The following is a 14,387-nucleotide window of genomic DNA, read 5'->3' as shown; positions in this document are numbered from 1 at the left end:
GGAAACGTATCTTGTTAGGGAACAGAAGAAAGAAAAGACAGCTTTGATAATGTTGAGCAACATTAAAAAGTAGCAAATGGCCAATGTCCTTGTTGATAAGGTCCATGATGATTCTTTCCATGGCCTTGCAGATAAGGCTTGTTAGGCTTATAGGTTCACAGGTTCATAGGTGTGTACTAGGCTAATGGTCCTGGACCTTCTACAAGCCTAGCCCATAGGATTACCCTGGCACTGTGCCACCTGACCTTAGTTCCCAGTGCCTCTGTCGAGTAGAGCCACTGCAGTGATCCCCGGGGTTAATTTTCCATTTCCCATCCACTCATCAAGATTTCTCTTGAAGAAGGCCAGTGAGGTGCTCTGCTTGACATGTAGGGAAGTCTATTCCATAGCATGGGCAGTCTCTGGGTTATGATCATGTCCCTCCATCACGTTTTGTTGATTGTAGTAATGAGGCTGAGGTCTCTGGAGCATGTGGTGTAGAGGGATTGGGATTTCTTTAGATGTAGCATTTCTAACAGAGCTGGGTCAAGCAGAGATCACCTCTAAGTAGGCGATATGAGACAAAGAATAGCTGGAGTTTTTTTGAGTCTGTCCATATAGGACAAGTGTTTAAAGCCTAGGATCCTCTTTGTGAGGTACTTTTGTGGCCTCTCCAGTTGTTACAGGTGTCTAGTGAGGTACATAACAAATTGGGCATTGTACTCAATGACTGGCCTAATGAGGGAAGAGTAGAGGGAGACAATGATCTCTTTCTTACTGGATGCAAAACCCTTAATAATGAGGTGTGTCATATAGAAGGCCTTTCTCACCATAGTGGCAATGTGGTGGTCAAAAGAGAGGTTCCTGTCAACCTGTGTTCCCAGATCTGTTATATCGCCTTCTGTGGTCAGTGGACTAGCATTGATGTGGTAATTCATGGGAACTGGGTTTTTCCCAAAGGGGAGGACAACATATTTTTTGGCATTGAGCTTAATGCCATGGTTCTGACACCAGTCGTTGGTCACAGTGAGGCCTTTCTATAGGCTGTCAACATCACTTGGGGAGTTAATAATGGCTCCCAACTTGCAATCATCTGAAAAATTTGTCAGCTAGAGTCCCTTCGTGTTGGCCTTAACTTTTGAGAAGTAGATACCAAACAGGAGAGGACCCAGGACCGATCCCTGTGGGACTCCACTGGTGACTGGTCGGCAGTCTGACTTGGATTCAGCTACTTTCACACTGTGGGTTCTAGCTTTGAGCCAGTTTGCAACCCACTTAGTGATATAGGAGTGGATGCCTAACTTAGTGAGTTTTTCTATGATTCCTGAGTGGAGAATGGTATCAAAGGCCTTGGCCAGATCAAGGTATGGTGTATGAACCACCTTGCCTTCATCCACAGCTCTGGTGACTGACTTAGAAAGAAGTCAACCAAGTTGTGCAGGCATGATCTACCCTTCACAAAACTAACCTCTGTGAGATCCAGAGTTTGGAGATCGATATATCATTGTTTATTAGGTCCATGATGATGCATTCCATAGCTTTGCATATCAGACCTGTCAAGCTAATGGGGTGATAGTTCCAAAGGTCTGTAGTCGCTCCTCCTTTGTGGAGAGGTATGACTGCAGCAGTGTGCCATTCGGTAGGACAAAGCCTGAGGGGAGGCTGTGATTGAACAGGGCACACAGGTGAGGTGCCAGTTCACTGTGTAGTTAACGTAGAACACAGCCAGGGATATTGCCAGGTCCCATAGAAGCTGTATTCTTGACCTTGGACAGTGCTGTTTTAACCTGTGCAGCAGTATTACTGGGTGCCTGGCAGTCTACTGGTATTGTGATTGGTCCTTTGTGGGGGGAGGGGGTAAAGTTGGCACTGAATCTGTCGGCCAGTATATTGGCAAATTCTGTTGGCTCGGTATAGGAGGTACCATTGTGTAGTAGCTCAGAGCAAACCTGGGTATTGCCGTGGAGATTCTTTACATAACTATAGAAGGCCTTGTGGTTGTCTTTACTATCTGCTGCAATTCTGTTTTCATAGCTAGCTTTAGAGGATTTGATAAGGGATCTCAACTTTTTGTTGAGGCTGATAAGGGAGTTTTTTTCAGTCTTGGGACTTCACCTTATTCTGCATCAGTTTCCTCCTTCTGTGGTAGAGTTTGTTTAATGGCACGGGGCCACCAGATGGGTCTATAGTTCCTAGGGTCAGTTGATGGACCCCCTTTGTGTAAGGGGATTACCGTTGTTGTTCTCCACTGTGCTGAAACAAAGCCAATGCTCAAGCTATGATTGAAGAGAATGCCAAGTGGTTCTTCTAGGTCTTGTTTTAGACTGTTTAGTAAGCAACCTACCTGGCCCCAGGGAGGCTGTGTTTTTGGCCTTGGAGGGGGCAGATATTACCTGCTCTTTGGAAATGATACATAGTGGATTGGTGACAGGGATGCTTTATGGTGTGTCTGGGGATGGGGACAGGGGGGTGAAATTTGCACCAAATCTGTCCGCCAGCAGGTTGGCAATTTCTTTGGGTTTAGTGTGAGTAGTATCATCCACAATCAGTTTCGCACATAGTTGGTCAGTCCCTTTAAGACTTATGGACATAGCTAAAGAAAGACTTATGAGCCTTATGAATCTTCACTACAGTGATCCCATACTGACACCCACCCACGTGTGTGTATGTATATATATATATATATATATATATATATATATATATATATATATATATACACATATATATTTATTTGTAAAACACACACATACACACACACACACACACACACACACACACACACACACACACACACAAAATACTCTATGACACATCTCTGGTGAACCCAAATTGGTTTTCCCTAACTTTACATCAGTGGGAAAATAAATGACATAAATCAATCACATGAACCAAATAATACCATAAAATGAAAAAAGTGCACGTAATACAACTTCCTGATGATTAATAAACTTCAATAAAGCATATAAGAGAAAATCATAATATGAGAAAATATGTACACCGCACTCCATCTATGAATAATATAAAAATAACAGTATGCTATCTGCTATATTCTCTAAGAATGGTGCACTATACGTCACAATTTTAAATATTCTCATTAAGTCCAGGTAGTGGCAAACCACCAGTAGAAAAAAAAAACAAATATTTTCTTTTGACTCAAGATTCTTTACACATTGCATTCATTGCATTTAGTGTCCCCACATCCTTCATGGATAAAAACAAGACCACCGGAGAATGTGTCTTGGTATGTTTAAATAAGACACTCTTTTCTATTTTATTTATTTATTTTTTGTAAATGCACTCCTTTCTTGGTGACATCTAATACACTCAGGTAGAGACTGATTCTTTCCTTAAACATCCTCAAAGTTATGAAAGACAAAATTTTGTTAGCAAAGAAGGTTGATGAGCAACAGTTAATTATGGATAATTTTATTTCACATTGGCTGTTTCATGGCTTGTTTAACATCTATTCAGATTCACTTTTGGTGTTAGACAATGAACTCCTTTAGGCATAACTGTCCAAACAACACTACACTTTCCTAAAACAAGGAATAGACTGCTGACCTAGTTTTAAGGTGAAATTTACTTTGACTTCCAAATTGCAAATTCTTCATTCACTGTATACATATTAGGAGCTTTCAACATTCAAGAGGTCTATCTCTGTCTGCAGGACTTGCATCCAGGAGAGAGAGGTTACTCAATTCAAGTCTATGCAAGAACTCAAACTCAAACGGGATCTAGTTTGCATCTACTTAAAAGAAATCAGGGAAAACAAAATAAAACTGATTTCCTCCTGATTTCAGGAGGAAAATGCCCTGGCAACATATATTTTCTCCTTAATCTCGTCTCAAGATTTCCCATTAAAAAAAAAAAAAAATACTGAACTTTAATTCTACAGCCTCACCTGCAGACAGTAAATCAAGAGATCTATCCAATCATCACAGAACTGCAGGAGGAAACAAGGAGTCTGCAGGAAGTGGACTGTTAAGTGACCATTCCAAGGTGCCCATAAGTTCTATATAATGTGTTTGTGTTATACAGGAAGACAGCCTCCTTTATAAACATACATTGTCACCTTGTTTTTGTATTCATGCAGTCAAAAGACAATGCTGAATTGTGCTATCATGGTTATACCAAAAGTGTTAACATTTTAAACTGAGAAATCTAACACACACGCTTGCTTCACATTCTATTGGAACTTCAGCAAACACTCCCAAAATATAAACCATAAAAAGCTCATTTCTCTGAGACTATTCAGTACATCTGATAGCCTTCAAAATGCATTTGAATGCTTTTCTTAATCAAGGTTGTGTTTTGTCTTCATGAAGTTTTTTTATCAAAGAATTTCCACATTCATTTTTAACTGCAAACATATTTTAATATAAGAAGTTTATCTTCTAATCAATTTTAAAACAACAGTGAATAATACAATGATGTGGTTAAGGTTGCTTTTTGAAATAAATTTATGTACAACTTTACCACGGTTTACCTATCAGCAGTTTTTTGATAAAAGTTTCTGTGAGTCGTAAAATCCCATGATCGATATAGCACAGCAATGTGTGGAGAGGTAGACAACGAACTCCCAGTGTCGCATGAAGTGTCTGAAAACCTGCAACAAAACAGTATTTTTTTAATTTGTAAACCACAGTTTCCCATTGTATTTAGTTAGTTTTATGACTTTTTTCTTGATGGTCAGTCACATCAAAACTGCAAAATTAGTTTTACAGAGAAAATTTGGGGTAACACAACTCAAGAAATAGCACATCTAAAATGGCAATTTTGAGATGGAAGAACAGATTATTCCATTTGTCTTATCTCATTCATGCCTAAAGAACATTTTTTGTACACTTCCAATTAACACTCACAGCTCCTTATTTTATCCAGATCTTTCTTTGGTCTGACTTTTTAACTAATTCACATAGCAGCTTATAATAAGCAGCATTAGAAGCAGCAAGGATTTATTAATAAAATGGAACAAAGATTGTTAATCTAGGCTGTCCCACAACAGAAAATCTTTGATTATCTTATGCTTTTTAATAATAAGTTTTTTTTTTTAAAAAATGCTCTGGAATGCAAGGATGTATGTAGGCTGTAAAAGATGCAATGTTCCTCACCACATAGGTGTTAAAGAATTATACAATGAAAAAAAACAATTCTCAATAAAGGCAAGTAGAGACTAAACAACACAAGCAGCAACGTTTACAGGGTTTACGTTACCTGATGGCAGCTGAGGTAAGAAAGCACAGCTACATAGATCAGTGGTTCTCCAATGGTAAGGGCATTATCCCTTTGGGAAGCCCTGGCTTGTTTCCCTAAGCAAGTCTGAAAATGTTGCACATTATAAAATTAATTATGTTGTATTACTCAAGTAGAACCACTGTAATTGTAAAATAACAATCAATGGATATGTGTATCCAAGTACATATGAACATTATAAGATTAATTACTACATGAAGAATGACTGACTGAAGACATAATGATATGACAGATGTTTTGTTTCTTCTGAAATAAAAATAGATAATTGTAAGAAAGAAGATGGAACACATTTTCTTGAAAAATCAAGACTGGACTGACTGACTGACTACATAGGTAGATGCACTTTAATTCATGGCAGGATGATAAAGTGGTTAATACTTTTGCCACACTTTTCCAGTGGCTGAACTGATCTTTGCAGAAACAAATGACAGCAGCATGTCCTCATGTCTACAAAAGCCACTTCTTTTTGCTGACATTATTGTCTGCTTCTCAAAAGGCTTGTATGTATGTCGATTTGCTACTCTATAACTGTCACTAGTTCTACTGTGGGCCCTTTCTTTCTGGGTTACCCTGCAAAGGAGACTCTGGCTCCATATATCTTATTTAATTAACAAAATGAAATGCAACACCACATTTTATCTCATATTCTCCTATTGTTAGGCAGTAATGCGAAAATGTTTTCCTTCAACAGTAAAATTGGGGGGGAACCTAAAACGTAAATTGACAGAAAAAAAGAAAGAAAATCAAGAAACAGTTTAGGTATTTTTACTATTCAGATAAGATAAAGGTGAAAGAGACAGCTGAACGTTAACATTGAGGCTCACAAGCTTGCTGAATTAAAGTATTCTGATGCTATTCTGTTATAGTAGGTAGTTTTTAAAAATGTATCAAAATACAACCATATCAGAGAAGGGAATGGTTAGTAATATGGTATGCAAAGGCATAGAACAGAAAAATATCCACAAACAGATAAGTTAAGCATTTGTAACAAAACCTCATTCAAAACGATATACTAAAGTAACTGTTCCCATTTTAAATATGTTTTATTTAGGATATGAAAAAAACATAGTAAACCAATTCTAATGCATAGCAATGAAATGAAAAACTTTGAACAAGTAAACTTCTGCTAAACAAATTGATTAAATACATAATACGAAGAAATTTGATGTCTACAATGAAATGAGTAATAAAGTATTAGCATAAGTGAACAAAAACTTTGCACAAATAAACTAATTAGCTAATAATTTTCAAAAGTTTCTCACAACATTTTATTATGTTAGGCTTAACTTTATTACTGTTAAAATAAGTCTGCACACTTTTATCTGTTTATGAGCAGATTTTTGGAAATTCTTCCAAGACAATGACTTCAGATCCACCCAGTTTATAGAGCTAAAGTATTCTACAAGGACAAATGCAATTATTAATAATGTTAATACTGACAGGTTAAAACCTGTTAGTGCAATGTGTAGAATAACCAGTTGCAAAGACTCACCCCCCCCAACAGCCTAAAGAAGAAAGTCTGTAATGTAATTTACTTCCAAGTTGTTTTGTATATGGAGAACTCCAGAAAATGTGCAATATATCTGCAATGTGTACAGAACATGCATTATAAGAAGGTTTGTGATCAGGTAAAATGAGGTTAGAGTAGCAGGCAGGTAGACATTTATAATTATGAACTGGGTACAAAATTTTTTTTGGGCAAGATGAATTTGACGTTTAGGTATACCAACTGTTTTATTTTAATCTATTTGTGATACTTTTTGATCATATTCAGACAAGACTTTTGAAAATTTATATGATTTTTTGTATCTGAAATGTTGTATTACTTTGTAGGCTTTGGAGATAGGTTTTCACTTTGTAATGCGTTAAGCAAGTTTTTTTTTCAGGAAAAGATATTTTATCCAAAATTCCCAAGTTAAGGGTATTTTTCACAGATTTGATGTAAAACAAAAATACAATCTTTACAACGAGAGAGATTACGACTTAATAATTTTAATGAGTTTAAGTTATTAGATAGTAAATTCCACACTGATTTTTAAAGAGGAAAATTAGAAAAGACTAATATTTTGTTATTTAGTTTATTAAGATTTTTATTTATTGGATTGATAAAGTTTGAACTATTAGATAATAAACCCCAAATTGTTTTATTTTTAAGAGTGAAATTATAAAAGGTATAACATTTAGTTATTTAGTTTGAGATTAGGATTTTTATTTGCTGACTGGAGAAGAATAAAAGTTTCATGTAAATTTAAAAGTTACATTAGTTTCTATAGAAATTAAATTAAATGTTGCCATAAAGTTGTTGATTTTATCTTGTATTATTGTTTAATATCTAAATAGTAATTCAAGAAGGGAAGATCGAAGTAGTTACACTTATATTTTTCTTTCATCACAATTGCTCCAAATCTGAAATACCAAGCAGGCTGGCAATCTTTTGTTGGGGGGGGGGGTCAGTATTTAAGATTTCTATTAATCTGCTTGAGTTAACTATTAAATAATAAACTAAAAAATGGGGCATGCAAGTCTTTCATTCCACTTAGCTGCAGGTGCAAGTCAGTTTTGCATAACTTTGTCTTACATTTTTTGGATCCCAAATTAAGTTATTTGAGAAGTAATACTTTAAAAAAAGCTAGGCAAAGTTGGAAAACATGCAGAAATAAAGAAAACAATCTGGTATATTTATTGAATATTGCTATTGTTAATAAAAGTGAAATTTTCAACATATTCCATCTTACAATGTCATTCTGAATATTTGACCAAACTTTAAAATTATTTGAATGAAGGTTTAGGGTTGTAGTTTCATAATATTACATTCCCAAGTATTTAAGTGATGAGGTAATTTGGATTCTGTCCTGTAAAGAAGGATCAATGTAGTTACGGTTAGGGTCTCAGAGAAAGAACAGTTTTATGCAAATTTAATTTATAATTCGAGAAACTGGAAAATAGAATTTTAGGAATAATAAATATTTATATCACTTGCATAAGATTTGAATGGACTTCCAAAAAAATCAACAAAGACAAACTAAATAAAACAAAAACAGGAAGGAGATTAGCAAATTCTTCTTTCTATAAACTTTAACATGGTGAAGCACTTTTCATTTGTTGAATAACAAACTTGATCAGACCAAATAATGCTTACACACAAGTGCCTTAAATAACCTTGTAAAGCTCCCACCCCCACGTATTAGATGAAAAAGATGATGAAAAAGGAAATTATGTCATTATTCACTTGAAACCTCACACATTAAAATACCAGACAAAATATGTTATTAAATACACATCAGAAACCTCTTGGTCAACATCCTATCCTTAAAAAATATATATATTTAATTATTATAAAGCAGCACATTTTTTTATAAAAATGTGTACCTATAAAACACGTTCCCCTACCAGTAAATAAAACATATCAAATAATTTAGACCATACAAGTCACTTTCTCACCATAAATAATCCTTAATCCATGACTTATATTAAAAACAATTATTGACCTACCTAAGCAATGCTTTTAATTTTAATAAACTGCTAATTGCACAGGAATCATTAAGCCCTGCCCATCCATATGAATGTAATAACAACTGCCACATTAATTCAGCTTTTTCCAGGTGCAACATCCATGGACCAGCCCTGGGTTGTTCCTTAATCTGCCGAATAGCAGAAAAGTCAAAATTATGTTCACTGTGCATATGTACATGCTTGGTAAATGCATTAGTTAAAATACATTTTTGATGGCATATAAATGCTCATATACCCTTTCCTTAAGGGCTCTCATTGTCTTTCTTATATAGTAGGCTGGACATTGTTTACATTTAGCAACATATACTACCCCCCTTGAATTACAATTCAGTTTATAATGTATAAAATATTTCCTACCATTTATCTCAACATATTGACCCTAATACAAAAATTTACAAAAATTACACATCCCACATTTTTTCATACCTCCTCCTGATGTCCTATTAATACTGATCTACCTTATGAGATTTGTGATGTTTCTACCTTTCCTTGGTATTATTATGATTCCATTCTGAAATTTATTACAAATGGAGGGCTCGTCATCCATCAGCCTCCAATTTTTTTAAGATTATTGCCTTAATTTCATAGAAATGTGCACTGAATGTTGTAATAAAGGCACTGGCATAATTTATCTCCATGCTGAAACAGTTTCTCTGAATGTCTGTTGGACATCCTTCTTGATTAAGGATGCAGATGAAATACCCATTGTCCCTTTTTAATTTGACTTCTATAAATAGTTTGCTCAATAGGCCTTCTGGGTACCCCCTACTTGAAAACATATCCATAAGACGCCTACATTCCAACAGAAAATCATCATCCAAACTCACCATCCTAGCGGCGTGGACTAATTGTCCCTTAACAACTTCTCTTTTGTTAGTTAAAGGATGGGAACTTGTGAAATGGAGGAAGGAATTTGAATACATGGGTTTTCTGCCCTTACTTAGAGTGACATCAAGATAGTCAATTTCTTGCTCATCAATGGTATGGGTAAATTGTAAATACTGTGTAGTGCTATTAATATACAGCACACATTCATCTACTGCTTGTTGATTACCCTTCCATAGAATAAAAATATCGTCTGGACATAATGTTCACTAACATGGGAGAGCATTGCACCCCCCCCCCATGTGATGGCCTCCCTAATAAGATCGGACAATAAATCAGTCTCTTTCGATGTAATTATAAGGCCGCATAACCTAAAAATGCTTAAGAATTTTTCAAAGACAAAGTACCTCCTACTAAGCAATGGTATAAGACATTTCAAAGTCCCCTCCAAACACAGATAACACAGACTGTTCTGCAGAGGTGTACACCAACACCCTGTAAAACCACTTAAGCAGTTGTATTGAATCAGCTGTACCTGATCGGATTAAAACCAGGTCTTGCCAGGAAAAACAAGCCATCCTGGTGGACCTCTAATATAAACAGGCTGTACAACAAAAGAAAAAAGTAATGTCCAAAAACAAGAGGAAACTGGCTCAGCAGAGGAAGGAATCCATCTTTAGCCAAAAACAAACAAATTGGAGATCTTGTCAAGTCCTCCAAAGATAATTACAAAGCAAAAATAGCCTACCTAGCTAAGGATAATCACAATGCATTCTTTAACTACATCCAAAATCTAAAGGGGAATACCCTCTCTAAATAAGGACATGACACATAAACTCACATATGCGGAGGTACACACGAGTGACTTTTCCCAAAAGACCAAAGGCCTCCTAAATGGTGCCTTCAGAAACCACGTACACACACAACAATGCAAAAAACCCACAACACATAATATCACACACACCAGCATGAGCATTACGCGCTGAAGTGGTTGGGGAGGGCATCACTCATACTCAACTGCACGTAATAGTCAACCTGCTAGCTGACAGATATGGAGCAAACATCACCCCCCTGTCTTCACTGATCTGCCAGCATTCCTTATCCTATTATCCCAAGTGAACAGGTCATCTTTGCACTCCCCAAGACCAAAAACATGGCATCAGTGGAAACAGACAACATCCCTGTTTGCCTTTTCTGTTTAACTGCCCTTGCAGGCTGCATATCTTCTGGCAGAATGGAGGACAGCGACAGTAATCCCTCAGTACAAAGAGAGACCATCAACTAACCCTGGGAATTACAGACCTATAATCTTAACTCGCCTCACCTGTAAGGCCATGGAAAGAATCATTATGGACCCTAGCAACAAGGACATAGGTAATCTCCAAACTCTGGATCCAACTTAGTTTGGATTTGTTAAGGATAGATTATGTCTGTTAAACCTGGTTTTCTTCTTTGAGAAAGTCACCCCAAGGTCCTGGAAGAGCAAATGACATCCCCCACTCAGGTATTACAGAGAAACTCTCCCAATTGGGAATTAACCATCACCAGATGGGGAGTCAACTGGCTCACCAACAGGACAACTTTACCTCTAGCAAAAGACCCATCACCAGTGGCATACCACAGGGTTCTGTGCTGGAACCTTTACTATTTCAGAATCTATTTCTCAGAAATCTAGGCAAATGTGGGCAGCCTGTAACTGACCAAGTTCATTGATGATTGCAAATTGGAAGCAATCAACGAGTCCCCCAAAGATGCCAATATACTGCAGAAACGGTTATTGCAGACAAATGATTGGTAGCAAAGCCACAGATTAAAGCTAAATGCAAATAAATGCATTATCCCCTTTGGGAAAGCTTACTTCCCTGCTAATTACATTATAGACAGTCTAACTGTAGACCCAGTGGTATGTGATCTGGGTACTCAGGTTGACAGCAATCTGAACTTTGACCACCATATATCCACAGTGGTAAAAAAAAATCTTCTATGTGGCACATCTCATAAGTAATGCACTGCATCTAGAGCTAAGGATGTTATAATTCCATTATACTCAGCCCTCATCAGACCAATAATTGAGCACAATCCCCTCTTTTGCATGTATCTCACTGACATCTTCAACAGCTGGAGTGACCACAGAGGTTTCTCACCAAGAAAATACAGGGTACACAAAACAAATCCTATGTGGAAAAGACTGAAAACCCTGTCACTGTATTCTGTCTCCTACAGGATGCTAAGGGGTGACCTGTGCCTGGTTTACAGGGCAGTCTCTGACCAGACCCTGATGGAAATGTTACACATTAGTAAATCCAAAACACTAGGGTAACTCATTACAGGGATCTTATCCTAGCCTCTGTCATGAACAAATCATGCTGGAGAGATAGATACATCTCCCAGGGACTACCCCCTCTCTGGAACTAGTTTCTCATTCACGTAAAGCAGAGCCCCTTCATTATCCTCTTCAAAAGCAACCTAGATAAATGGATGGGTGACTGTACATTCACTCCTGAGTTGGAGCTCATGTCTCTCATGGACAGAGGCAGTTGGTATTAATTACCATACACTCATACCTCTGCGGACTTCAATCACCTAACTACTATCAGTTGGGTCAACTCAAGGTAAAAATGGCCACACTTGCGTGAGCTCCTGGGTCATTAGCCTAGTAACCTCCTATGAACCTATAAGGATCTCCATGTTCTGTCACAGGGTTTAATTTAAATTAAACATGTTAATGTTAAGATGCAGTGATGCTCCTTGTGAGGTGCCCAAATAATAAGTCTGCAGGTGGCATTGACAGTGGCTTGAATGAGATGGGTGTTTCAGGAGGAGTACAATATGAGTGTGAGTAGGCCAATTCAAGTCTTGGAATGAGCATATTCTTTTCTATAGACTCTCTTGGCTTTAGTGGTGATACAGTTAAAGACATTGTAGGTAACTCTAAACTGTGTAACTACATTTTAATGATCATCTGGGTGTGAGTTTGGAGATGGAGGATAAGATCTAGTGTAAGCCCAAGGTATTTATATTCTTGAATTGATTTTAAGGTGGTGTTATTGGGGGTGACAATTTCTACAAGACTTGAAAATGCTTATAAAGCAAAACTCATGCTGGTGGTTTTATTGTCATTAATTGTTAGAATGTTTTCTGTTAGCCAGAATGATACAGTGTTAAGGCTTTTTTGCACTGATTTTGGAGCTCACATATTGGGCCCAGTTTTGTGAAGAATGATATCTCTTGCATACAGTGTAATATCTGATGATGGGATAGCTATACTGATGCCATTAATAAATGCTGAAAATAATACTGGGACAAAGACTGAACAATGGGAGACTGTTGCCATAAAGTATCCTTCTGTGGAAGTAAGGGTGCCTGCTTGTACTTTGAATTTTATATTCTGTAGGTCATTAGATAAACAGGTTGTGATGCCCGTGCACTGGCCCAGTAATCAAGGAGCCTCAATCCTTACCACTAATACCAGTGAGGGACGTGCACATTGACAGGATGACAAGTACACACACAGTAAAGTACAGTTTCCCTTAAGAGCACACAGAGATAACAGTCAGTCTGGGGCTGGGTTCTCACTTTCTCTCCAGATCCACAATAAGAATCCCCCACTGGCACAGCTATAGAGTTCAGATCTCAGCTGATTAGTCAAGCCAAAACCTCCAGTACCCTCTTTGTCCAACCAGTGCTTCGTGTCCCTGCCAAAGTAGCTGACACACACACACTTTGAGATTTGATTTATATACAAACACACAGACACTTCTGGGGAAAGCTGACACATGTTCACTAGCTATGCCCCCTTCTGCCCAGGCTATAAGGAAGTTATCACTGCCACCGACTACTCTTATCAGCTACTCTAAAGGCCCTTACCAAAGGGTGCCCAATTCTACTATGCAATGTTATTATTATCCAATTAGTAAGTATGAGTGAGACTTGAAGGCTATTTAGGAGTAGTTTGTACAGTATCACCAAATAAATGCAAGTACTCCAACAGCTTATACTATTTCAACACAAAACACCCACAGTTGAAAGGTTTAAATATATTTAATAATAAATAATAAAATCACAAGACAATACTTATTAACTCAACACAGTGACAATAGAGAGTTCAGAAATCACAGGAAATACTTTAAAACAACACTGTAGGACAGTCTCACATAAATATAGACATCAACTACACTAATCTGGCTATATACCTATCTATCCCTAAGAGAAATAGAGAGATCTAAATCTTACTTACAGAGCAGAGCAAAGAAAAGTGCTGGTGAGTTGTCAAGATTCAGAGCAAAATACAAAACACACTCTCTTTCTCACTCAGATAGTTTTTAAATTGATAATACACATTACTGTTGATCATTTCAGATTACGTCATTCTTGTCACCTCTGCTCAAGTTCCCAGGCTCATAGAACTTAAAATTTAACATTTCTTTGTGATCTGCAGCTGCCAGGAAGTCACAGAGTAACAAAAGTCACTTTACATGTGAAACTTAGTAATTATCTCTGTCTTAAGACAATAGAAAGAAGCTCCTAGCCCAGACATCCTGTCTCTTAGCTTGAGATCACACACAATCATAAAATTCTTTACTTATCACCTTATTTCCTTAGAGTTTTCAAGTTAACTCTGTATGTCCCAATTTATATCATAAAACATACATTACATAGGCATAGAGTTTATATACATTTCTGCTTTCTTCCAGCAGGATGCTCTGTGGTTACAATCTTGAAGCTCAACACATAACACAGTTTTCTTTCATTTGTAACACAAGCCTGTGGATCATATTAATATTTACAATGATACAGAATTATTTACCAAATTC

At 37.0% G+C, this 14,387-nt stretch overlaps 1 protein-coding gene across 1 annotated transcript in view; it reads right to left on the bottom strand.

Annotated features, from left to right (window-relative positions):
* Positions 1-14,387, bottom strand: part of LOC122815037 (gamma-secretase activating protein) — a 1,452,063-nt gene that overhangs the window by 385,486 nt on the left and 1,052,190 nt on the right. Inside the window, exon 18 of the mRNA XM_044087286.1 lies at positions 4,469-4,588. Within this exon, the coding sequence (XP_043943221.1) occupies positions 4,469-4,588 (120 nt within the window). The remainder of the gene's footprint in view (positions 1-4,468; positions 4,589-14,387) is intronic.

The sequence above is a fragment of the Protopterus annectens genome, chromosome 11.part0 (assembly GCF_019279795.1).
Source record: "Protopterus annectens isolate FY-2018-M chromosome 11.part0, PAN1.0, whole genome shotgun sequence".
NCBI lineage: Eukaryota > Metazoa > Chordata > Ceratodontiformes > Protopteridae > Protopterus > Protopterus annectens.
The sequence above is the reverse complement of the archived record's forward strand: the minus strand, read 5'-3'. Positions and strand labels throughout refer to the sequence as shown.